General features: G+C 44.4%; 1 protein-coding gene across 7 annotated transcripts in view; it reads left to right on the forward strand.

Annotated features, from left to right (window-relative positions):
• The window catches only part of PACSIN2 (protein kinase C and casein kinase substrate in neurons 2), a 354,098-nt gene that overhangs the window by 187,896 nt on the left and 139,813 nt on the right, over positions 1-26,389 (forward strand). For all 7 annotated transcript variants that reach the window (XM_069228308.1, XM_069228313.1, XM_069228314.1 and 4 more), the window contains one exon: positions 20,655-20,890. In XM_069228308.1, coding sequence (XP_069084409.1) covers positions 20,655-20,890 — 236 coding nt within the window. The remainder of the gene's footprint in view (positions 1-20,654; positions 20,891-26,389) is intronic.

Consider the following 26,389-nt stretch of genomic DNA (forward strand, 5'->3'; position numbering starts at 1 on the left):
TTGCTACAGAAAGCAGCCCCCTAGATAAAGCACCAGGCCCAGGGAGAATCCCATCTGACCTATATCAAATTTCTGCTGCAATTTTGGGGCCCATTGATGACAAATGTTATCATATCTGCAATTGTAGGACCTCTAGTTAAGACATGACAGGAGGCCATAATCGACTCCATTTTTAAAAAGTGGGAGACAAGAATGTGCCCCATTGCTACCGACCAATCTCATTGTTAGATAGCATGGTTAAGATCCTGGACAGCATAATTCTGGCTAAACTAGAAGAATGGGCAGAGGAGACCCGGGAGCTCTTGGATGGCCAAAGTGCATTTCGCCCTAGTCTGGAAGGGTACTTATCAGCAGAATGTCCCTCTGTAGCTGGGGTAGCACAAGGCTAACTTTCCTTTTTTTATCATACATGAATGCCCTTGAGTACTATTTATGCAGTCTAGGAAAAGATATTCTGAAGATTACTAAACGCCTTGTCCCTGTATTACTGTACGCAGATGATGCAGTGCTAATAGCAAGAACAGCAAATGGCTTGCAATCCTTACTGGATACTTTAATAGCTTTATGAATAGTTTAGGATTAAGGACAAACCTAACAAAACCATCCATAATGAAGTGCGGACCAGACTCATCCAAGGCTAGAACATTTACACTTGGCAGCTAAGAAATTATAGAAATCACTCATTTTACGTATTTAGGTGTTCCTGTTGATGTTGATTTTTAACTGGACATTTTTACTGAATACTAGCTCCCTGCAATTCCAAAAATCCACTTATGCTGTGTTTAGATTTGCTGAAAGGTTAGGACACAAACCAGTGGGAGAATTATTATGTCTTTTTAAGAGTAAATGCTTATCCACTGCTTCCTTTGGTACTGGTGAATGGGGTTATGTTAACAATAACAGTCTACAAATAATTGAAAATCTCTGATAAGGCTGTTCGCGGGCCCACAATCTACCCCTGCTAATTTTTGCCACAAAGACATTGGGTTTGGCTTTATAGAAGACTATGTCAAATTACAGCTCCTTTTATTCTGGCTCAGAGTTTGGAAGAATCCAGAGGCTCACTTTTGTAGAACAGTCCTGGCTGTCTACCCCTAGATAACTCCCAGAGATCACATGGCTCAAATATATAAAACAAAGATTTACAAAGCTGGGCATCCCAGAATATTTTTCAAGCCTGGGTGAGTCCGCCAGCCGGTTGCCACAAAAGGTGAAAGAGCTTTTTCCACAGACATTCCCATTCCCTTCGTATAGTGAATAGGTGTGCTGGGGCAGTTGAGCCTCCCCAACCAACCTCTCCTGTAATCCCACATCCTGCACTATCTTTAAAGGCAATATTATAAGAGCAGCATGCATTTTTATTGACCAGATTTAGCCTAAAGTCCGTGCATTTTTTTGGTGGCCTTCTTTACCCAAGGCACATGGTTTTCCTCACTTCTCCTCTGCCCCTGCGGCAGCGACTGCGCCACATACCAAAGCAGAAAGCACTTTACCCTATTTTGCTCCCTTTGAACCACACACAGCAGATAGTTACTACACCCAGTTTTAATAGCCTCGAAGATTAGGTCCTATGAGTCGGCTTTTGTTTACTTACAATGCCTGGGAAGCGTAGTTATTATCCATGCTATGTTGAATTTTATCCTAAGTGCACTGCAAATCCGCAGTAATTATTGAGAAATCTTTTTAGTGATCTATATTTTGTATCCTATTAAATTGTTATGAAGAACTGTTAGCAGTATTTTAGACCTGGAAATTGTAATTATTAGAGGTGTTTATATTTTATTCTGCCTTTTCATATTTGTGTATATTGTATTTTTTATTTATTTGAATAAAGTAATTTGATGATGAATGGATGAGGTGTGCAGGTTCTCAATTCGAACCTTCTCAGAAAATTAATTTCTAGCTTCTTTAAAATTTACTCTTTCCAGTATACAATATCGCACCACAGCACAACACAGAATTAATTGCATTTTGCTCAGAACTCTTTTATAATATGGAAACTTTAAAAAATATTCTGTGTGTAATAAAACTTCTTGGTTCCTAACCTCCTCTCTGACCTTTCTCTTTCAAGTTGTCAATTTGGGCCTTCTATTTCAATATATTATCTGTAACTATTCCCAAATAAACATAATGTGTAATCCAGTCTACCTTCCCTCTGGTAATATGCCAGTTCAGAATTTTATAAGCTTTATTACCATAACCTTGGTCTTTTTTTATATTCATAGAATGGTCTTCATTGGACATCTCCAATTTGGCCAAGAATATCTTTAGACCATTAGGACAAAGTCATCTCAATAAGCAAGTATACTACGAAACAAGCATTGGCAAAGCCAATAGGTCTCGCCTTTGTGGCAATCAGAGAGCTATTGTCAATGTCTTTTAGCCATTTGTTGTGAAGTGGATGTATGTGGAGTGGAATGGAATTATGTGGGTTGTAGTGGAATTGTTTGTTATGGAATTGTGTGGTGTTGAGTGGAGTTGTGTAGGCGAATAATGTGGCACGATGTGCATTGGAATTATGTGGGTAGGTATTAGGTGGTATTGAGTGTAGTGAATTTACATAAAGTGGGATTGTGTGTCGGAGTGTAATTATGTGGAGTGGTATTGTGTTGTGGAGTGGTATTCAAGTGCTATGGGCGGAGATGCAGGCAGGGTGAATGGGAAAGGGGAAGAATAAATGGCAAATATACTGCTGCTGTAGTGATTCCAGGTTGCTGTACTGATTCTGTAGATGATCACCGTCACTTGTTTGTAATCTACAGGTTAATAAGATCCTGAACCAAAATGCAGCTCCTGGGGGCCAAGCAGACATTTAGTGTGCAGCAAACTTGCGAGAATAGTGAGAACAGCTTGTGGAGCAAGCAGACACCGTCCTACCCAAGACACACATAAATGGACTGCTACATGAGCGTCTAAATAATGCAAGACATGGACACTTCCCCTCACGCTGAAGTCCATGTCTAGACACATACGTGCACCATGCCTAAATTTGAATATTCCATGCTGGTGACAGGCCAACTAAAGTCTGTCTCCCGGATGAAAATGCCTATTGTAAATCACTCTGGGCATCTGTGGATGGAAGAATCGGGCAAGGCTCAACACCTGTCTGACCCCCAGCCCCCCCACTGCCTCGGTCAGTTTCAACACACTGTCCATGTGTCTTTTCCCCCACATCCCTCCCAGAGTTTGTCCCGTACCATCCACCCCATCCCATCTTGTACTTAATTGGCTCCTCCCATCTGATGTTGCCTGTTTTTTTTTTTTTTTTTGTTCTGTGCGCGTGCAATATGATCATCTTTTGCTTAAAGAAACCTCACTGGGCTTTAGCAGACTGGCCAATCAGTAAATAAGAATCTTTTCAAAGTGACTGGAAAAAAGGAACAAAACACAAAGGGAAGGAGTGCAAAGTAGAGTTGCTTCTGGCACCTCGGTTACTTACCTGTGAATAAATAAATAATAATTCTCCAAATTCTAAGGATTTCTGTGCTCACTATGTAACAGAGGCAATAAAAACATACAAATTAGGGTTTCCTGTTACCAGAAGTCCCATATTTTTTCCTTACATTACAGGGACTTCTGGTGCAATAATTGGCTGGCTTTAAAAAACAATTGACTGTAATGAAAATGGATCAGTTTACTACAATTATTTCCTCATCAGAGCTACAAAGGCCAACAACAGACCAGCGCTTTGGGAGAATGTGGTTAATGCACCCCTGACAACTTCATTATTTTTCTGATGTCATATGTTTAGAAAGAGAATACAAGTCATGCTTAAAACACGCAGGCCCACCAGCCTGACTTGCGACAGTAAAAACACTGCTATACGGGTAGTCAGAGTGAGCTTTGGATTGAACAAAAAGACTGGGGGACCACTTTGGGCTGTGGCTCCTGTTTATTTGTAATTTATACTGTAAATTAATTTAGGCAATATACAAGCGTGATCTGAGTGAAGGTTTTGTGCTTTGTAAAGGTTTTGTCCCTGATGGAGAAGCTGGAGCGTAGGGATCGGAGCTGCACATCCTTTGAGCACCGGGAGCCTGAGTAGGGAACGGAGCTTCAGAGGCAGCCTTTGGTATGATTGTTGTCTGGTCGGAGACAAATTTGGCACCCTTGCTGATGGTAGTGAATACAATGAGGCAGGAGGGGGCCCCTTTTATCTTCAGCGGTCAGTCCCTGTCTGAGCAGTGAATGGCCTCTGAACACAAATATCTTTGGACCTCCCACAGCTCAGCTAAATCATCCATAGTTTACCTGCATAAAACTGGTGGTGTTGTGTGTTAGCAGGGGTGAGAGGGTGAAGGGAGGACAAGGAAGAGGGCTAATGGGCTGTTAAGGATATCCTCTACGGTATGAATTAAAGCAGTATAAACTGAACAAAACAAACGCGTAGGGGCACCAAGGTTGGAGAAAGGTGAGAGGGATGCTGCAGTTTGCATAACATTAATGTATACAGCTCCAGGCGCCCCACTGAAGATTGGTGCCCTCAGCCAAACTCTCCACCCAAGAGCAGGGATGATTGGGCAACCAGGCACATGACATAAATGATTCCTCAGGGGAATCGTGGTCACTCGGATCCGTTTCTCTCAGTTACATTAGTCTCACATATGCAAGGACAATCAGAGGCAGAGTATAGTTCAATACGGTTTTATTGAAGCGACTGCATCTTAGATTAAAGAATGTATTGCAATAACGAGGACGATGAAGCACAACAAGATTAAAATTGTGATAAGGAGATTAAAACACAAAAATAACGCTACCATTGTGTCACTAAGATTGTGAAGGATAGTTCCTACCTAGGCTGTGCTAGAGCACATCATGTTAAGCTCTAATTCTGCCATTCAGGTTCCCCCTGGGAAGACGACATCCCTCATACCTGAGCAAGAGGCCTGTAGTCTACATAACAGCTGCAGCGAAGCGATCAGCATACAGTCATGGTCATCTGGCTGTAATCTCCCTCTAAAGTACATGGGTCAAAGTAGTGTTTTTATAATAAAACAGCTGATGTTCCAAGAAAGGATTTCCACGTAAGAGTTTGTATGTTTCTGTGAACATTGGAGACAAAGCGTACCACTTTTGCCGGCAACCTATCTTACTGCAGCCTTGAGAAAAGCACAGAGTGAAAGAAATATCTTGTTTAAGAACGCAGTGCTGACCTAGGCGAAGAACAGCTAGATAGAGAAAATAAATTAAAACCGCAATTGTGGCTATTGTTAAAATAATATAATGGAGCTAGAATAAAACATACCTAGGTTAAAGTGCACAGTGGCAGGCCTAGTTTGCTAAAATAACGTGCCTAAAACTATACCTAAATTGGCTACACAACAGTAGTTTCGGAGGAAAAAGCTGCTAAGTGATCTTGATGTATAGAAAAGTGATGCTGCTGGACCCACCCAGCTGTTGTCCCTTTTTAGTGTCTCACTGCACTGCACTGCATGCCTCACGCAAATGGACATCTGTTGCGCAGCTGTCGACTACTTCAAAACAAGCTTGCGGATGTGTTTATACTCTACTGTACTGGAGAGTGAGTGCCGGGGACAGCAGGTAGGAGGCTACAGAAAAGCATGGGGAAACGCTGTTGATTAAATAGATGAGAGGAGTTGCAGTGCTATTTTGAATGCATGCTTGTTTATGTTTGGATGTTGTGTTACACTCAGTGCGCAGTTGTTCGGCAAGCAGTTGATGCAGTTGACGATCAACGATGATAATCAATGACAAAGTGTTGGCATGCATCAGTCTTTGGCACCGCGAAACAGAAGAGCTTGATTTAACTGCAGTTAGAGAAGTAAAAAAGTAGTCCGTAATACAGATGTTAAAATGGTAACCAGTGTATTTATACAGTACTTGGTCTGTGCTCTTAGGGACGGCTAACCCCACGAAGAGGCATGAAAAAAGAAGGCCATAGACAAATGAGGAAAAGGAATACAAGAGAGACAATGGCTCCAGCAAATTGGACGTCTATGGGCGGGCTGAGCACACAAAGTATGTACAACATGTCTCGAAGAGACAGCGCAAGCTCTGTCTAGCTGAGACCTAAAAACTCAACCCCGGGTTGATTGGAAGCAGTGAGCATGTGCCAGGACTAATTTTTTTGAACTCCTTTATCAGTCCTAGGTCCAAAATGTTCTCATGCTGTAGATTATTGGTTGTTGAAGTTTTCCCAGTATAATTCCCCACACTATTTAGCTGGACTCTTATCTAGGTGTTTCTATGAATGGCCCCAACACATAAAGGTAACTGGAAGGCATGGATAAGTTAGACAGATTTGGCCATAATGTGCACCAGTGTGCTCAATCAAAGGTATTACTGTAGTCGGTGTAACAATAATTGAGATTTCCTTTTTTTTTTTTTTGGAGGACGTTCGAGGCTAGGATAGTTAAAGCACCAATATTATAATTTTTGCCCATCCTGCTCTAAAGGCAAGTGTCATAATCTGGATTCTTGAATCCAATTTTTAAGTGTGTTAATATACTCTTAGGAAATACCTTGCCATAAACATTAAGTAAGATGATCAGTCATAATGCAATTCAGCTAGGATTCAGATCAAGACTATTATTCTCAGTCTCACAAGTGCAGTGTTCCAAAATAATGAAACTCTACCACAAAGCAATGTGTATCAGAAAACTGACATCTTCATTAATAAATCAGTATTTTTTGAAGAACTGTCTATTGCTTTGTTAATCTCAGACCTTAGTCCATTATAGATACACGTTGCTCTGTTAATTCTTTTGGTAGTTTGAAAACTCCAATGGAAGCCATGATTCTGTCAAGCCAATTCTCCGAAGTCTGCAGATGTGCTGAACATTTTTAATAGATTCAACACACAACTTGAATCCGAAACACACTCTTCCTCTAGGAGAAGAGGCACAGATTATTAGTCCGACCTATTGATCACTGCCTTACTTGAACCATAATACATAAATGCAGAGCACAATGGCTTATATTTACTTATAAGTTATGAGGGGAGATTGTAACACTATTGAAGAGGCTGGTAGCCCATAATAACCACTTTGTATAAAATATGCTTAACTACAATAAGACAGTAGTCGCACAAGACCTCCATAAAGTAGTTTACAGGTGAAATTAAATTTATGATTGCACTACTGAAGTTGCTGGATTCTTGACTGTATAAGTATTTTCTAATAATGATTTCAACTAATAAGTGGAGGGAAAGGATTTTTCAGTTAAACTTTTTTTTTTTACTACCAAGGATTACACATAGTTCATTATACCTATAGTCTACTATTCCACCATGTCGAGTATAAGGTGAGGCTATTATCTTGACATCTGGCTTTATTGTCTGTTTTTAGATAATGGTATTAAATGTTTAGTTCTCTCACTCTTTTGTTTCTTAAAATCAAGAAGGATGTATCGATTCCCTATCTCCCTGAATCCTGGGATTTATAGGGCTCAGTGTAGTTGCTTTGTCCATAGACCTTACAGTAAAAGATTTAGGAGGTCAGAGCAAGAGTCCTGGGGTCCAGTGTGTGCCTATCTTTCCTCACCTATAAACGTCCTACACGCTCTCCTCCCTTCCTGTTATCTTGATTGGTAATTTGTATTGGAGGACTAATGGAGGAGGTCAGGATAACACTCCCAGAATTCAGCTTGTGCCCATGGCTGAAGAGCATGCCCGTGATAGAGCTATAAGTAAGTCCCCTACTAACCTACCTTTGTCTCCTAGTATTCGGATTGGTAGACGTTTTGCCACATCCCCATTTCTGTTCTCCCTTGGAGGATTGGTTATTGGTCTCCTTGGGCTCTGCCCCCTTTAATCAGATTTATCCTGTTATTTTTCCTTGCATTAAAGAAGCCATGGCTTCCCACTACAAAAAGCCTTACCAGGGAGCAGATGTAATCTCTTTTCAGGCATCTTAGGTTTCTTCAGCAGATCTCAGCAGTAAGAGGGGTCTGGGAGTGAGACAAAATTGCTCTTGGCTTTCCTGTAAAATGTTAGAATACCGGGATTAGTGTTTACAATGGAATTGCTTGGTGCAGTGCAACTTGTTCCTATTGTGTAGACGGCGACCTCCTGGCCACCCAGTGGGAGCCACCTTACCGACCACAGAGGCTATCAATATATTTGACTTGAAGTCTGGAAAGTATGGTTTGGTGCTTCTCCTAAAGGTTGTGACCCCAACTCTGAGGTGTTGGATATGGAGATTGTGTTCTTTATTTTAAAGTGGCTTCATAATAACCTAAATCTGCAATTTGTTAAAAGAAGCTGGCCGATTTTTAGGAGAATTAGTCCTCTGAGGAGCGCCGTTGACCCAGGCGCCTCAACAGCATTGCTCGCGGTGGGAGGACCACGGGCCAGAGCAGCCCACTGCCAAGGACCCCGGGGTGAGAGAGACATCAGTCCGGGTACTACCTGAGACAATGAGCCCTCCTCTGCCCCATCACTAAACTAATCCACGCAGGGGGACTAGTGAAGGGCTGACCGTTCCCGTCCCCCATTCCTATCTCTGGAGTCCATTGGTACTGGTGCAATTGGACTGGGGGGATTGATGGTGTACGCCTGACATACCCCCTTCCTCTTTTTTCGATAGACTGGCCACAACCCTTGGCGGGTACATCACCAGGGGGTCCCTCACACGACACCTCACTTGAACAACGGCAGTCACAGCATACGTTACTTTACTTTACTGAACGATGACCAATGCGAGCGCTCAGAGAGGGTCAAGTCAACCAAACACCAGTTGTCAGCTGTCGCCCCGGTACAGCCCAACCTTGTGGAGCAGATTGTCCACCTGCAGCATCAAGTGGAATACCTCCAGGATCGGGTGGATGACACTGAAGGACGGTCCCTCAGGAACATTATTCGTATTACGGGAGTGGCGGAGGGTACAGAGGGCCTGAACTCCACACAGTCTGAGGACTGGCTGAAATTATCAGTGCTGTTGAAACATTCACCTCTGTTTGTTGTGGAGAGAGCTCACAGGGTACCTTCGAGCAGACCGTTTCTGGGGGCTACCACGCGTCCCTTGGATCCTGATTTATAGAGATCAGACACACTGATACACCTGCCCTGGGAAAGAGCACTCCTCCAGCTGGCAAACTCTCGGGAATCCCTATTTCTAGACTACACCCTGGCGGTACTGCGTAAGTGCTTTGGTTATCAAGGTATCAAGAAACAACTTCGCTCTTGCGGTCTGAAGTACACCTTACTGTTCACCGCCAGACTGATAATCATCTATGACCAGAAGTCTTTGTTTTTTGATAAAACAGAAGAAGCTTGTGAATGATTGGACTGAGAGTTTCCAGAGAGTGCTGGAGTTGCTTCACAAAAATACTCTTCATCCAGGTCGTGCAAAACCCCCAGGCAGCGCAGACTGCGACAAACTTGTGTGTGATTTAGAATAGGACTTCTCGTACTCCGCTGCAAGCCCTAGAGGGCGGACAAGAGGCAATCATCTCAGCAAATTTCATGAGGCTTTCCCAGAAACCCAGCAGTTGGAACTCCTCACATGACGGAGGTTCGGACTCTGACTTTGGTGGTAGCTTGGCTTTGTTTCCAGCCATTACTCTGCAGCTATCACATGAGTAGCTAGCTGAAGGAGACTAAGGGGGTCATTCCGACCCCGGAGGGCGCCGCCCGCCGGGCAGAGACCGCCAAAGGACCGCACCGCGGTCAAATGACCGCGACGGTCATTCTGACTTTCCCGCTGGGCGGGCGGGCGACCGCCAAAAGGCCGCCCGCCCGACCAGCGGGAAAGAACCAGCAACGATGAAGCCGGCTCCGAATGGAGCCGGCGGAGTTGCTGGGGAGCGACGGGTGCAGTGGCACCCGTCGCGATTTTCGATGTGTCTGCTTTGCAGACACTGAAAATCATTATGGGGCCCTGTTAGGGGGCCCCTGCACTGCCCATGCCAGTGGCATGGGCAGTGCAGGGGCCCCCAGGGGCCCCACGACACCCGTTCCCGCCATCCTGTTCCTGGCGGTAAATACCGCCAGGAACGGGATGGCGGGAAGGGGGTCGGAATCCCCATGGCTGCTTGCAGCGCCGCCATGGAGGATTCCCTGGGCCAGGGGTAAACCGGCGGGAAACCGCCGGTTCCCCTATTCTGACCGCGGCTTTACTGCCGCGGTCAGAATGGCCCAGGAAGCACCGCCAGCCTGTTGGCGGTGCTTCCGTGGTCGTTGGCCCTGGCGGTCGGTGACCGCCAGGGTCAGAATGACCCCCTAAGTGTATCACTGATGCTGACTCCCCTTCTTCTTGATGAAAATCAAATAGTACATGAAGGGGACTGGGAAAGAGGGTTGAACTTGCTGGGCATCTGATATGTGATCTGCCTAAACTTGATGCGGTGCAGGTTTTATTGCAATGTTCTACTTATGCACACAATGTAGAGGTACCAGGTCTGGGGGCACTGGGAACAATATCAGAGTGTTTCTAGCAGTTTACTTATTGGTATTACTGCGCCAACGTTGACTAATCCCCAATTAGGCAGAGGCACTGTTAGGGTACTAATTGATTATGTCTTAGTTAATATTCAAGTTTGGTCCACCAAGTAGTTATAGATGGATCCTGTATTAGCTCTGTTGGTTGTTTTGTATGTTCAGAGGAAGACCCAACATAGTCTGCTACAGTCACTGATTACTGAGATCGGAAGTGCATGGACGATCGACCTTGCGGGCTGGTGTGGGAAGTGGGAAGGTGCTCGGATGATCTTACTTTTCAATGCAGCGTTCATTGAGTGATTGTTATTGTGACTTGGAATGTGAGGGGTCTGGGCTCAGTTTAGAAAAGGCATAGGCCCAAATAAACACACATAGTCTTTCTTCAAGAAACGCACCTCACCACACACGAAGCACAAAAAATGAGCAAGAAATAGCGAGGGCAACTTTTCACACGTCCTATTTTGCATTTGCTCGTGGCACAGCAATATGGCTTTGCGTCCCCGTTCCCTTTGAGCTGCTGGAGTCCAAGATAGATAATCAGGGCCGATATGTATTGCTGAGTGGTTGATTAGATGGGGGAGCCTATTGTGTTAGGATGTATTTATGCACCAAATACAGAGCAGGATATTTATTGGGCACAACTCTCTTCGACACTGATGGATTGGGTGAGTTACCCTTGGTTGCTGGGCAACAACTTTTGTGCTGTCATTGATATTGCTTTAGACTGTTCCCACCCCCCCTTGCCGGGAGCCCGACAGTGCTAAATGGGTGGGAACTACGGGATGTGTGGCGAGAAAGGCACATCTGGCACAGAGCATACTCCTTCTATTCCCCTCCCCATGCCCTGCACTCCCAGCTAGATAGGTATATATGCATCACACATCTCCTATCCTCTATACGTGACACCACATATTTGGGGAAAACACTCTCCAATTACAATCCCCTCGAGCTTACACTTACATGGGACATATCCCACCCTGGTGACTACAACCGTCTCAACTGGAGGATACTGTTCTTAGAGGACAGTTAGCTGCAACGATTGAGTCATACTTAAGTAATGATAAAGGCACAGCTTCATACCTTCTGATAGAGTGTGAGGCTTTCAGAGTAGTCATTAGAGGTGCCTCAATCGCGTCGGTGGTGTGGGCAAGATGAGATATCAATTAGAAACTTACTCAATTGGAGGGTAGGCTGGGTATCCTGGAGGCTGTAACTTCTGAGTCCGCAGTGCCATTGTATACATTACAAGAGGCCTGCATCACACATGCAGAACCTTTAGAATGACTGCATCATAGAGTATCATGCCTACACGCAGACCATGCATTCAGAAGCAGACAAATCAGTGGCGCTCTTGGTGTGCATTAGCCGTCCACCTCCCACACCTATCCGAATCCTGTCCATCATTAGCCTATCCCGGTGCTCCATTCTCAAAATGAAATAAACAGAGCCTTTAAAGACTGTTATACTACATTATATACTGCCCTGATCCTCCGGACCCTGTAGAATTAAAACATTTTTTGAACAACGTCCCACTGCCCAGGATAACTGCAGCGGACAGATTGGCTCTGGAAGCTCCTGTCACAACTAATGAGCTCCAGCACGCCATAAAAGACTTAGCTAAAAATAGTACTCTTGGATCAGATAGGCTACCTCCCGAGTTTTACTCAGAATTTATGTCAAGATTGGCCCCTAAGTTGGAGAAACTTTGTGGCGCATCATCAGACACTGGCGTGCTACCCCAGACTACCAGAGAAGTAATATTTACTTCTTTACTAAATTCTGGCAAACCCCCAGCGGAGCGCTCTTCATATAGACCCCTATCCATTCTTAATATTGAATAGAAAATCCTAAACAAAATCCTGGCCTGTACAGTGCTCCCACACCTTCTGCATGCTGCTCAATGTGGCTTTGTCCCTTGACGCAGTACTTCATTGAATATACACCGGCTTTTTAGCGTGATGGAGGCCGCATGTGAAACCTATTCGCATGCAGGCTGCATCTTCCTAGATACACGTCAAGCCTTTGATACCGTTGGGTGGGACTTCATGTTAGCAGCGCTGACTCAATATGGTGTACCCCAGTCTTACATTCAATGGATACGCCTTCTTTACAAGCAACCTATTGCAAGGGCCAAAACTGGAGCCCTTATTTCACACTCCTTTGACATATACCGGGGAACCAGGCAGGGCTGCCTGCTTTATCCCCTATTATTTGTTCTAACGATTGAACCCTTAGCACTTCGTCTCCATCTAAGCTCATCAACGTGGGGCATATCTAAGGGCTGCAGGGCAGATGCAATATCCCTATGTGCAGATGACATCATACTGTATATTAGGGACCTCCGCATGGGGCTAGATGAGATCACTCAAATCCTGTGTGCTTTTAGTAGCTTGTCTGGTCTACATATTAATGTGGATAAAGCCTTTTTTCCCCCAGGAATAAATCAATCCACGTTGCGGTTCAGCCAGGCGACTCTCCAGGTTGTGCCAAATACGTTCAAATATTTGGGTTACAGATATACAGAGAAGCCGCGGATTTGCTGGAGGGGAACCTAATGAGTTTGAACGGTTCTCTTAAAGTGCAAATAGCTATCTGGACCACCTTGCCACTGTCAATGGCAGGACATCTGTCCATAGCTAAGATGGTTATGCTACCATGGCTCCGGCACTTCTTTACAAACCTCCCAGTGATAGTGCCAACGGTAGTATTCCGAGTGTTAAAGAGCATGCTGGGGGAGCTGATCTGGGGGCCAGGGGGCCGTAGAATTGGCCTCCCTAGGTTACAACTACCGTCAGATGGTGGAGGGTTGAGCACTCCTGATTTTAAAGCATATTCCCTGGCGGGACACCTGCAGTGGCTATCTTATTGGCTGGCTGGGCACAACCTCTCCGAAATGGACTGCACGTTGTAGCAGCTGTCCGCGGGGCAACTGCACGGTCTGTCATACTCAAGAAGGGAATGGCCCAACAATCTGCCTATGCTATTGTAAGTAGCGATAACTGATTGGAGAATGTCTCTAAAATACACTGCCCCTGTGCTCCTCTATGCCCCTAGTGCCCCCCTTACGAGGCCTGCCAACAGAGCTGTTCGGAATGGTAACAAAGCAACGACTTGCTCTGTGGGGTCGGGCTGATGAATTAGCACTAGGGGGCTTGTTTCAGGATGGGAACCTCATACCCATGCAGACTTTGTGAGTGCTCATGATCTTCCTCCCTCTTCCTATTGCAGGCAAGCATTCACTATGCACGTAAGGTTTTTGCTCCAGATGGTAAGGAACCCCCTACTCATGAACTATTGCAGGCACTGCACATTATGGGGAATGGTACACACTAAGTTTGCTGGCTTTATCGGGGATTTGGACACACAGACACATCCATTCAATCTGTAAAAGCTAGATGGGAACAAGATTTAAACCTTCAGTTTTCAGATCGAGACTGTACTCGACTGCTACAATACCCTAGAGAAGTCTCACGGAACACACACTTTAAACTTATACAGTTACATATGTTGCACAGAGCGTACATGATACCGCATAGGCTCAATACAATATTTGCCACTACCGCACTGCTATGTCCCTGCTGTAAAAGACAGAATGCTGATTTAATACACATTTTATTGTCCTGTCCCAAACTCACCCAGTACTGGAGGGACGTGCCTGTTGCACTGTCCGAAGTCACAGAAATCCCACAATGGCATGCTCCAGAACAGTGGTTCCCAACCTTTTGACTTCTGTGGACCCCCACTTTATCACTACTGGAACCCGGGGACCCCCACTGAATCATTATTGGAATCTGCGGACCTCTTGCTGAGTCATTACTGAAAGCTGGGGACCTAATCTGTTAATATTATTTAATTTTCTAAGCAGTCTCGGACCCCCTGAGGAGGCTTTGCGGACCCCCAGGGGTCCCTGGACCACAGGTTGGGAACCACTGCTCCAGAACAATGCCTCTTAAGGTTGCACCCCAGACCCAGAGGCCCTAAGGTGGTGCTTAGATTTGCCAATATGGCCCTGTTGCTGGCAAACGATAGTTGACAAGGAACTGGAAATCCCTGGGGCTCCCCAATTATCGACATGGCTGGAGGGGGTGAAGCGCTGGGGTCTAGCTGAAAGCATGGTTCTGTTTAGGGAGGAAAACCGGGGCCTCCGCAGGCACCCTATCTCCATGGCATAGGATTCTCTTTTGGAAGCCTCTAAGGCATGTGACTCAGACCCTGACACTGAGAGGTGAGCGCCCCCTGTGCTATTGCAGGGCGGCACTGGAGCCCTACCCTGGTCCCATAGCCCTAATGTTGTTTATATCCGCATATGGATAACACTGCAGTCTTCCCCTTACATCTCAGAACACTAGTGTACCTAAAGCACTGTGGTCCTTTTGGTGATGAGTTTATTAAAGTTAAATGGGAAGGGAAGGTTACGGGTTTTGATAAGGAATATTGCTGAAATATGTAATGTACCACAACTTTGCAAACTGTTATCTAATACTTGATGGAAACTATTGTAAGTTCTAGACAATGTTCTTACTGTTTTGGCTATACAAACCTAACTGTAGAACCATGTTTCATGCTCAGAAGAACTAATAAAATTTGTGGGGGGAAAAAACAAAGGCAGACAGATCTGAGGAGGTCAGATTAAAGAAATAATCAAGCCACTAAATTTGTATTATTTTGTCGCTGCCTCCCAATACTTTTGTTAGATCTTTAGGAGTAGCCCATCCCTTTTCTGTAGCCATGACCCATGTCGCTCAGCAGCAGATTTCACAAAACAAAATCCATCCATTGTGTGCATGATGGTGTAAAGGAAGTTTTGAAGGGAGTAGTGGAGGCCGACTTTATCTCTTGTACATAAGTGAATCCCCACCTCCTTTTCTACTCCTAGATGAGCCTGTAATTGGAAATGTTTTATTTGTACTACTTTGTATGATATGAACCTTTGGCACCTAACTTTACTCAGTCGTTATCTGAACAGTAATTAAATCTATCCTCTGTTGCTCAGGTTAGTACCCTCCTTTTTATGGTGTCTCCCATTTCTAATTTCTCTTCTGGGACGCCAAAAATAAGTATAATGAAATGTCTCCATTTTGATCATCCCGTTCATGGGATCATTCCTGTTCATGCTGTTCTATTGTATGCCCTCTGATGTCCATTATAAGTTTCTCCTCTGTGAAGGGCAACTGCACCATCTTTCACACTGTAGTTTGTTTTTTCAGCTTGGTGACTGTTCTACGAATGTCAGTCCTCTGTGAGTGTATTTCTACTGGAAATCCCCTGATAAAGCTTTTGATGGATTTCCTCCTTATCCTCGTGGATTCCCATCACCAGTCTTTCTACCCATTTCACTTCCTAGCCTTAAATATCCTCTTAACCTCCTAATGTGCCTTTTAAAGGCCCACCCACAATGCCAGGTTTGCATGGCTTAGAGGATGGTTTTTCTTCTGTTTTTGATGTTAGTGGAGTGGGTCCCTGATTGTTTTCTTTCTTCTGTGAAAGGGGTAGGATGTTAATCCCTTATGTAGCAACCCTCGACTTTTATGGTTTGAATTTCATTTCAACACACCCTTCACCTTGCTGTGTGTAAGAAAGGCCGTTTAGTTCTTAACGTTTTTCCTCGATACCACAAGGACATCTGTATCCTCTCCAAGGATTCAGCGTCTGACTCGTATGACAGGTTCAGGCATTGCTGTGTGGAGTGAAACATCAACTCCCTAACCTAGAGACATGATAAAATTCTGAATTACCCCCTGGCTGCAGCTTCACTTAACTCCCAGGTCTGTGACTGGGGGTGAATATTTGCATTGTTCAGCATTCCGTCCATCATCTGTTCTTTTTGCTTGTCACCCTAAGTGGGAAGGGCATGCCTAGACATGGGTCCCGTGGTCATTGTGCCACTTGATTTAAGCTAGCCTGCCTGATGAGGGATGATACCCCCAAAACCGGTCCCAGGGTGCTTGTTTCCGGTCCAGTGAGGACCTGGCCTGGCAGTTCGGTTGGACTGTTCCCATGGGAAGCGAGGTTGAGACTGATTTGCATATGGCTGGGTCCAAACTGGGGTGACATGATGAACAAAAAACAATGGATTAAACGCCGATCTGTGACTGAGGGTGAATGTTTGCATTGTTCAGCATTCCATCCATCATCTCTTCTTTTTGCTTCCTTAACCAGAAGCAGAGCTCCCATTGTATGGAGGGCACAAATAATCTAAAACATCTCCGGTAACTCAAAAGCAAGGAAGATGAGGAGGTGTGACAAAATATGACATTTCGCACTGTGAAGAGAGTGTCATTGATTGAGCCGATCACGTGTTTTTCTTTTCTGCGGACTATACCTCCATGTGTTCTCTCTGCTGAGTTTTGCAGTAACTTAGTTAAGCATAATATGAGCCGTGGGTCTAGAAACCGAATACACATTAGTAGTACAGTATATCAGATGACATGAGGCACAGTTTCTGTTAATCTTCTCCTTTGGAATAATCCTTGCAGATAAGGCTTTCTGAAGCATTCCATAAAGGCCACGCTTGTCAGTAACGCTTCCTGGAAATGTACAAGCGCTGAATTTTGTTATTGTTCCATATTTTTGCAACACCCAAACATTTGTACCCGTATTGGAAATGAAAAAATAAAAACCTCCTGGAACCCATAAATTGGGGGGTCAAGGTGTAGCAACAGAAAGGTGTGGAGTGAGGAGCTGAACTTGAGAAGCAGAGTCTGACAATCAACGTTTGCATTTATTTATGAAAAAAACAACAGATGCAAAGAATTGGCCACAATAACAAATGTCAGTAAATCTGCTCTAGCTTACTTAATTGGTCACACAGTTTGCATTTTAAAATATCTTACAGGATTACTTTCCGTGCCCAGCAAATTTGAGTGGATTATAATGTCTACAAGCATGTACACATAAGATTCCTTCATGTTATAACCCTCATTGTCTTATGTGACATTTCCTGTACATTTATTTATACACTTGTATGATTTATTGGGACTCTGTGAGAGATGTAACACACTGTGACAATAGGATGAGTAGCCCTGTAAAAGAATTAATTAAAAATAAATTAGGTGCCATTACTCATACACACAGATAAACCATGGATTCTTACAGTGCATTCACATCTCTTACATAAGAGATCAAACAAAGTAAAAAACATGTCAGTGTCTCAGAAATACTTGTGAAGTGATAAGCTGTGTTCAGTTGTTTCCTTCCATCACATTGACATCTAGGTGTCAGGCTGTAGATAGAACCCAGCTTGGTGATGCTGTAACAAAAGAAGGAATGATATACCCTTAATTCAGGCCTTTCTTTCGAGTCCAGTTGGGAGTGGCAAAAAAATCCTCCCCATCACCTGCACTTTGTTGCTCCAAACAAAATGCAGAACAAATTCCGGATGCTGCTGAATTATGTCACTGTGCTGGAAAATGGCACCAGGACAAATTCAGCATGTTTCCCTGGGCCCAGAAATAGCTGCTGGAACCGTGATTCAGCGGATCCCCCTAATTCCCAGCACTGATTTGTACTCTCACATAACCAAACCAACAATATTAGTGGTATTATAATCCATATAAGGACCTCCTTTCTTTCTTTTTATTATAACATTAAAAATCCATTACAATTTTCACCTGTTATAACTTTCCTACACACCAAGCACACTTATTATAGTAAAAATCACTGTTCTGCAAATATACTTCAATCTGATAGAAACTTCTAGTTACAGATTCCTTTCCTTAGAATTTTCCCCAGGCGTCAGACTGGATCCACAGATTCTTCTTCAAGCAGTCAGGTGGCATCGGTCGACTCCATGTTCGTTGTTGGCGCCATGGTTGTTGTGATGACATTGGGGTCGTACATAGGCGGCCCCTCGACGCAGTGACGTCAGTTCTTTTTTCTCCACGCCACGCGCTGATACAGAGAGAGTTACCCTGGTCGATTTTTTTGGGCCAATTTCATCACTTTTGTCATGTTTTTTGGTGCGTCGAGGATGTCCCCGAAGACTGGGTTCAAACCATGTGAGGAATGTCACTGCATGATGTCGGTGATGGATCCACACCAAATCTGTTTATGGTGTTTGGAGCGTGACCACGACCCTAAGTTGTGCTCTGAGTGCTGGGCCATGCACCAAAAGGCTTTGAGTGAGCGGGCCCTAAAGCTCATGGCGGCCCGGCGCTCAACTCCGCATCGCTCCCGGTCTCGCTCGAGAGGATGGTCTTGACACAGCTCGTGGAGTTACCACCACTCGCCTTCTTCCAAGTCTTTGGGTTACTTGGGTAAGAAGTCGTCTAATAAGGCTAGGCATTCTTCAACTTCACACCGTGGCTCTGCTTTTGCGACGCAGGTGGAGCATCAACGTTCCAGGCCTCAGTCCGAGTTTCTGGGAGTTGGAGCGACCTCTGCCCAACTAAAGGCCATACGTCTCATATATGGGTAGTCAGAACCCCCCCCCTCCGCGGCATTGGCTAGGAGCCGTTCGGGTTCAGTGCAGGCGGCTTTGGTCTCTGAGGGCCTCTCCAGATCCGCTATGGGATCCGTGCTGACATCAGTCGTGCCATTGCGACCTTACCCGTCACTGGCTAAGTCGTTGACCCTCTCGATGTCGGTTAAGCTCATGTTCGATGTTGACCCAGTACTAATTCCCAACACCCCGGAGCTAGAACGGCATCGGCCGACGCAGCTTTCGACTTTGATGGGGCCTACTCACCCCAGGATGGATTCAAACCCTGTTTCGTATGGGTACGAATATGAGGAGGGATTGGAGGGGTCACTGGACCCTTATGGATATCAGCTGGCTGACCCTCTCATAGACTGTGCACAGGAATTGTGTAAGGCCAGTGGTCTGGATACATCCCCAGACGTTGGCATACTTTCTCCTCCTACCATAGCTACGGTGGAGGGAGCCTCCTATTCAGTGGTGGTCAGTAGGGCGGCTGAGGTCCTTGGCCTCGAACTGCCCACTGTAGTGGTCAGGACTAATCTCCTGACTGAGGTGCTTCAGCCTGGGGATTCCACTTTGGAGCCTGTACTCCCATTCAGTGAAGCCTTCACTGATGTCTTTGTGGGTACCTAGACCCGGCACAGGGGCACCTGTGAACAGGACTGTCGCCCACTACCATCAGCCAGTCCCAAGTGACCCTAAATTCCTGTCCCAACACCCCACGCTTGAAAGTGTTGTGATTCAGTCTTCGTCTTCTCCCGGCACATTCCCCTCCACTCCCCCAGATAGGGAATCCAAGCGACTCAATCAACTTGGGAAGATGTTTTCTCCTCCAGTCCCACCTCCATCTTTATTATTATTATTTGTTTTTTGTTTGCATTATTTTATTTTATTTTTATTTTTTAAATAGCGCGAACTCGACCCGAAGGTATTGGAGCGCTTTACATGACCACCAGTTACATTACACAAGGACACATGAATTTTTGGTAGGCACAGGGAGATTAAGTGATTTGCCCAGAATGTTGAGCTGATGCCAAGGCTCGAACCTGGTTTCCCAGCTCCAAAATCGGCACCTCTGGCTGTTACACCACATCCTCTCCCCATTTTCAGCAGCCTTGCTTCCCCTCTAGTCATTCAGCTGTTTCAGATTTGTACTTCATTGCAAACAGTGCCAATTTCTATTCTTATATCCCATCTCTTATCTACAACGTTCCACATGGTGGATCTTGCACAATTTACTTCCACTTTTTTCTTCATGGATATTTTTGGTACTTTTTGGGTCTTGTGATTTTGGTCTTCTGGAGACTAATGCAGAAGATTTGCTTTTCTTAACTTCACTTTCCCTTTTAATTGTTTTCAATTTAAGGCGCATATCTATCGATATGACTCTAAAATCTTATTCTTTTTCCCTCCCTAACATGGCTGTCTGATCTCTTAACCCGCTAGGTCTCTGTTTTGTTGCTGTTAAACTTCTACCTATTGTCTCCTGTAGTTTTTGCCCCTTTTACCCCTACTGTAAGAAGCCTTCATCTAGGCCAGATTTCCAGAGTATCAATGCAAGATACCTTTACATACAACTGTTTTAAATGGAACCTAATTGCATGACTCTTATCATAGAATGCATTACAGAAAGATAATGAGACAAACTAAAATCTATTTGACAATTCACATGTGCGAACAATCCCATAAACCTGTTGGATCCATAGTATCTGAGAAGTTGAACTGAACAGTTTTTACTGTAGTATTAACTGGTTAAAGAAACATGATAGAATTATTCCCATTTGACTCTTTTCCTGCTGTTTTATATTAATAATGTAATATATTTCTTGTTGCTAGGTCCACAGTATGGGACAGTAGAAAAGGCCTGGCATGCATTAATGACGGAAGCAGAAAAAGTGAGCGACCTACATCTTAACATAAAACACTCGTTGATGAGTGAAGATTTTGAGAAGATAAAGAACTGGCAAAAGGAGACCTTTCACAAGCAAATGATTGGAGGATTCAAGGAAACCAAGGAAGCTGACGATGGCTTTAGGAAAGCACAGAAACCCTGGGCTAAAAAGCTTAAAGAGGTACGGAGCCTTAAGAGCTAGGCATGTCGCTCTCCTATCACCTGTGATTGCTTGCTTACAAATTGCATCAACAGTGACGACCAGAGAAATTTAAAAGTAGATGTGTGGGAGGTGCGCAGGGAAGTGCGTGGGGGAGGGGGGGCCACGGGGCAGGTGGGGGTTCAAGAATAATTAAAAACAAACAAACCATAACTGGTGCTGCCGGCTGCCTTGTGCTCCTGTTCCTGTTCCCAGCAGCTTCAGAAACTCCCTGTGCAATCCCTGCGATGCTCTCGTGCTGTTAACAAGCATGAGATCAGCACAGAGATTGGCCTGAGTGGGCTGGTTTACTGTTTGCTCAGGCACAGGGAGTCTGTGCTGTTTCTCCAACCTGGCTGTCGAATACAGATGGGTTGGTGAAACCTAAATGTGCATATCTGTTTGGCTGCCTAAGACAGCCGGCCAAACTCACTTGCACGCTGAAGTGCTCTCCATTCTTCCTCCTACCCATACCCGCCCCCCCCACCCCTCCTATGGTCCAGCCCCCCACTCCCTACACACACTGCCCTAGCCAGCAGTTGGAAAACAAAATGATAATAAAATATTGTTTTATTTTTCATCTGCAGGCTCTGAGCCAGTGGGGCGACACTCCTTGCCATTGGAGAGGAGCTGTGGCTGTGTATCAAACCTGTTGGTCACAGGTGCTTGTGCAACTGGTTATATGACTAGGGAATGGTAGATTGTAATCCTGGTATTTGTTTTCTAGGATCACAATTGAGAACTGGCTGTGCCCTTGTTTTAGGCATTCTAGATTTTTGTGGAAGCAGTATTCCATCCGACCCATAGGGCAGATTATTGTGAACAAATGCCTTTGATAGGTGGAAGTAAACGGTCATTTACCCTTTTTTCTTTTTTTTTAATTTACAAATTTTGATTGTTCACGTGTACTTCTATTAGTTTCTGAATCACTCAATTTTGTAATGTTTCGCAATTAGTGTTTGAAGAAGAATCTAGCCAACTGTTAAACATATACTGGGAAAGTAAAGAACAAACCTTTCTGTATTTATGTATGTCCGAACAGTTTTGGGTCTCACTGGACCACAACCCTGAGGGTTGGGGTCGTTAACCAATAATGTCCTGGAACATGGCCTAATATAGCCCTGCTTACTGGGCATTACATATACTCTCATGGTACAGGGTGCGAATAGCCAAACGTCTCCGGGAGTTAGTGTAGGGGTAGATACTCAGAAGTCAAACAGAAGCAATAAGTACCGCCCAGGCCAGTACTTGTCATTAACTTTTTGAATCGTACACCAAAACAAAACATTTCCATATGAAATGTTAATCAGCTGCATGGTTCGTAGATGATGCCATGGGGTTCTAAACACACAGAAATATTCACATGTGAGTAATCTGGCACAGGTGTAAGCAGCCTCCTTTGTTATATGATCTTTAGGCCAGTCCGAATGTCTCAATACTAAGGTTCTTTATGACAATTCAGTCTCTTTGGGCTAAATATCCTGCTGTAGTTTTAGCCTGGGGCAACACAGTGTGTCATAGTATGTTCAAGTTCATGAGGCTCCATTTACCAGGTGAATCGGGCGCTTGAACACACAAGAGCAGCTGTTGCTAACCAGAGCACAGGGTAGTAGTTCTGCTCAGAGCTCCCAACAGTGCAGAGTGGTGGCCCTGGCTCCTCTGACTTTTCAGTGTTGGTGCTTGTGTACAGTGGCTGTGGGAGATGGCACCGGTCCGGCAGCCCCCTGAAGTCCCTTGCTGACATGAATCCTCCCACCAGGGCAGTTTCTGATGTTCGACCGTAAAGCTTGAATTTGTGGCACTCAGCACTAGTTTGACAGCCTCAGGCAGATGGGAGGCACGTCAGTCATGCTGGCTGACTCATGCAGGAGGGGGCATAAGATGTTTCCACTCAGTTGACTTATAGTTGAAACTCATTGGGAGGCCAGGAGACCCCCTCTAGAGTTTGGTTGGCACCAGCTTATACTCCCCAGTTTAGTCCACTTCTTCTGGGCTTCCCCAAACTGAGCACAGCAGCTGTTCTACTACTTGGTCAGCCTTTTCTACAGAATCAGTCGCTCCTTCACCCTCTCTTACCTGGCCAGGCCACAAGCTGACCCACAGCTCTCTAACAGGACGTGCAGACTTCAGGTGATGTCCCCTCACTCTCATGAAATTAGATGGCAAACAATACCACCCTTCAATCGCGACAGTCTTCTAAGTATGCTGTGGGACACTACCTGAAATTGTCAGGGAAGAACTTGGATTTGGAACCAAGTGGGATGGTCTGGGTCCTACTTTCACGCACGTTTTCCAGACCCGGGATGTTGATCCCTGTGCTAGTCAATGTTGAGAAACCAGTTTGGACTACATTTGTCCCATAGGACTCATTTGAAGCCATATCATGTGCCAAAGATTACTGGTAGGAGGCATCAATGCGGGAAATCACTTAGTGTCAGTAATCTTTCAATTATACAAACAACAATTCAAATAAACACTCAAGGACTCTGCGGATTGCATTTATCTGTATACGAATATCCAAACAGGTGAAGTAGAATCTGACTTAAGTGCAGACAACAAATTTCCAAATTAGTCATTCGGGTCCAATGTATTGGTTCTTATGATTATCCCATTTGGGTGGGCATAGAGGGTATTGTCCTTGTTAGCAGGATTGAAGCAGATCCTTTTCATTATTCTCCTGCATAGCAGGCACACATTCTTTGTCAGAGATGGTTGCTTCCACAGCAGGTAGTGACAGCGCTACCTCCATCTGAAGCATCTAATCTATTAACACAATGAAGTGTGGTGACTGCGTCAGCCTGCAGTCCGCTCTCTGGAGTAGCACTCACAGTAGAGACAAAGGAGGCAGGCCCTACCGAGAAGATTCTCTCTGCTTAATAAAAGAATCTGCTGACTCACTATTTCTTCCTCAGATGACAGTTCTCCTGAAGAAATAATCATCAAACCCTTGCTAACCGATTACACTTGAATAACTATTCATCCTCCTGCACGTCATTGTCAGAGACTACATCCTCTAAGTCAGGAATGCTTCTCTGACTGTGGAAGATGTACCCCATCCTCTGTTTTGTGCTGTATTTTACCAGATTTTGTCAGGGGTATCCAAAATGGATTCCACTGGTCTTTGCACGCACACAATCACAAATAATATGGAGTCCTGCTGCCAGTTGTCAACACACACGAGAAACGCACACAGGAGTGACAGCGTAGGGTGTGCGCATTACTTTCAAGTCGAAATTGAAATGTATGGAGCCTGCAGACACCTTACTTGTTAACCCTGAACAGAAAAAAAGATTTGGTCAGTAATATTATGTTGCCACCACCCCTCAATGAATGACACAGGACATGGATAGTTGTTTATGTCGACTATAGAGAAGACCTACAGCTGGGATCACTCAAGGCACAGTAGAAAGCCTGTAATACCGTGCTATGGACATTCCTGTCACAACAATGTCCTTGAAGCTAGCAACAAATACAATCACTTTGTAGCAAAAACAAGTGCATCATTGTCTACTCTTCTACCTCACAAACTATTGTAATACTACCAGTGTTAAACAAGCAGACTGCAGATGTTTGGCGAAAAAGCTTTTATGCCCAGCTTCTTCCCTTCTCACCACTGGAATAACTCATCTTTTTTTTTTTTATATTGAGAAATATAGTAACGTCCGATGTTGAGGCAGGGGGATATATACCGAGGCCCCATGGGTGTTGACTTCACCTTCAAGTGCCCCACCTAAAGGGTTATTCCCTTTGTGACCATCAGTCAGTAAATTTCTGCTGTGCTAGGACAATATAAAAGTGAGGGGTTATTTATAAAAATTAGATGATGTAGCCTCAGATTAAGACCACAAATGTAATTGGTTAATTTGCACATTTCTTGTCTATTCTTAATTTGCATGCCTTACATGGTCTCATACTTACCCTTGCATTCTCCAGCTTGTCTGCTTTTTAAATAAGTACTGTTTTTTCCTGCCTGTCCAGATACACGTCTGAAACATAAATTACCCCCTTTTCCATGATGACAAGTTACTGTGGTATACCTGAGCTTCCTCTCTGTTGTTCATTGTTGTTTCATCTGGCTCCAGGAGTGGACTTTTATTAACAATACAACCTCCCGTATTGTACGAGTTGCTCAGAAATAAGCATCAATATAAGCCCAGTGTGTGTTCCATCACTCTGAAATCCTTAATATCACAAAAAATCTTTGTGGTATGGTCAGATTGTCTGCTCCAGCGCTTCTTAACATTTTGACTTCTGTGAACCTCCACTGAATCACTACTGAAAGCTGGGGACCCAGCAAATCAGTTTTTATGATTTGAGTCTCAAAACCCTACATTTAACTAAAAAAACAATATAGTATAAATCAAGCAAATTACACATGAAATAATTTATATAATTCACAAACAAAATAATTTACAGAAATGTTAATTTTAATTGAAAGGTTGGAGCTTTTCAAAATGATGAAACTATATAGTAGACTCTATCATATCACTTTGTCTTTTTTGCTCCTGGTGTGTTCTTGCTTTTTGTTGGTCCATACAGTGCTTCAGTTGAGGACATTACTTGTCCATAATAGATTATGTTTACTATACTTGTGCAGCTCCCACAAATCACACTGATGAAACGAACTTAATTTTTAGCTCTTTCAATTTCAAAATCATTCGCATTTTACAAGGCGTTTCAAGTTTTTCTATTTTCTGTTTTGCTTTTTATTTATATGTTCGATGGCATGTGTAGCTGCAGATACACATGCTTTGCATAAGTTCGCCATCTAGTGTTGGGCTCGGAGTGTTACGAGTTGTTTTTCTTCAAAGAAGATTTTTTGAGTCACAAGATCGAGTGACTCCTCCTCTTGGTGATGGTGCGCGTGGACATCGAGTCCATTGTTAGACTGTTTTCTTTCTGCCGTCTGGTTCGGGCGCTTTCTCTCTCGCTCTGGTAGATCGCGATTCAGTACTATCTCAACTTCTCTATCTTTCCTTTAAACGTCTGTATCATTTTTCAAACAAGTTTTCCATACTATCCGATCGTAGCGTAGAGATCGATTAAACAGCCTTTTGGGCGCCTGTGCCCTTCTTGGGCCTACTGCATCACAGGCTCGTGGATCGGACTCAGTTTCGATTCTGCCCTCGGTGCCACACTAAGTTCCCCCTACACCGACCAGCACTCTGTGTGCAACCTCTGCCTCTCTTCGGACCTCAAGGAAGAAACCTGCAGGGCAGAGTCAACTTCACAATCTAGTGTTGTTGGACCGCCAGACTTAAAACTCTCTGCAATGGTGGAATCACACCAACTTAACAAAAGGGCGGCCATTTCAGGACCCTGTGCCACAGACCATAATCACCACAGATGCATCAATGACAGGTTGGGGAGCCCATCTTAACAATATTACTGTACAGGGAGAATGGGACTCAATCCAGCAGACTTACCACATAAACCACTCGGAATTGCTGGCAGTGTTCTTAGCACTCAGAGCATTCCACC

Source organism: Pleurodeles waltl, chromosome 4_1, assembly GCF_031143425.1.
Source record: "Pleurodeles waltl isolate 20211129_DDA chromosome 4_1, aPleWal1.hap1.20221129, whole genome shotgun sequence".
NCBI lineage: Eukaryota > Metazoa > Chordata > Amphibia > Caudata > Salamandridae > Pleurodeles > Pleurodeles waltl.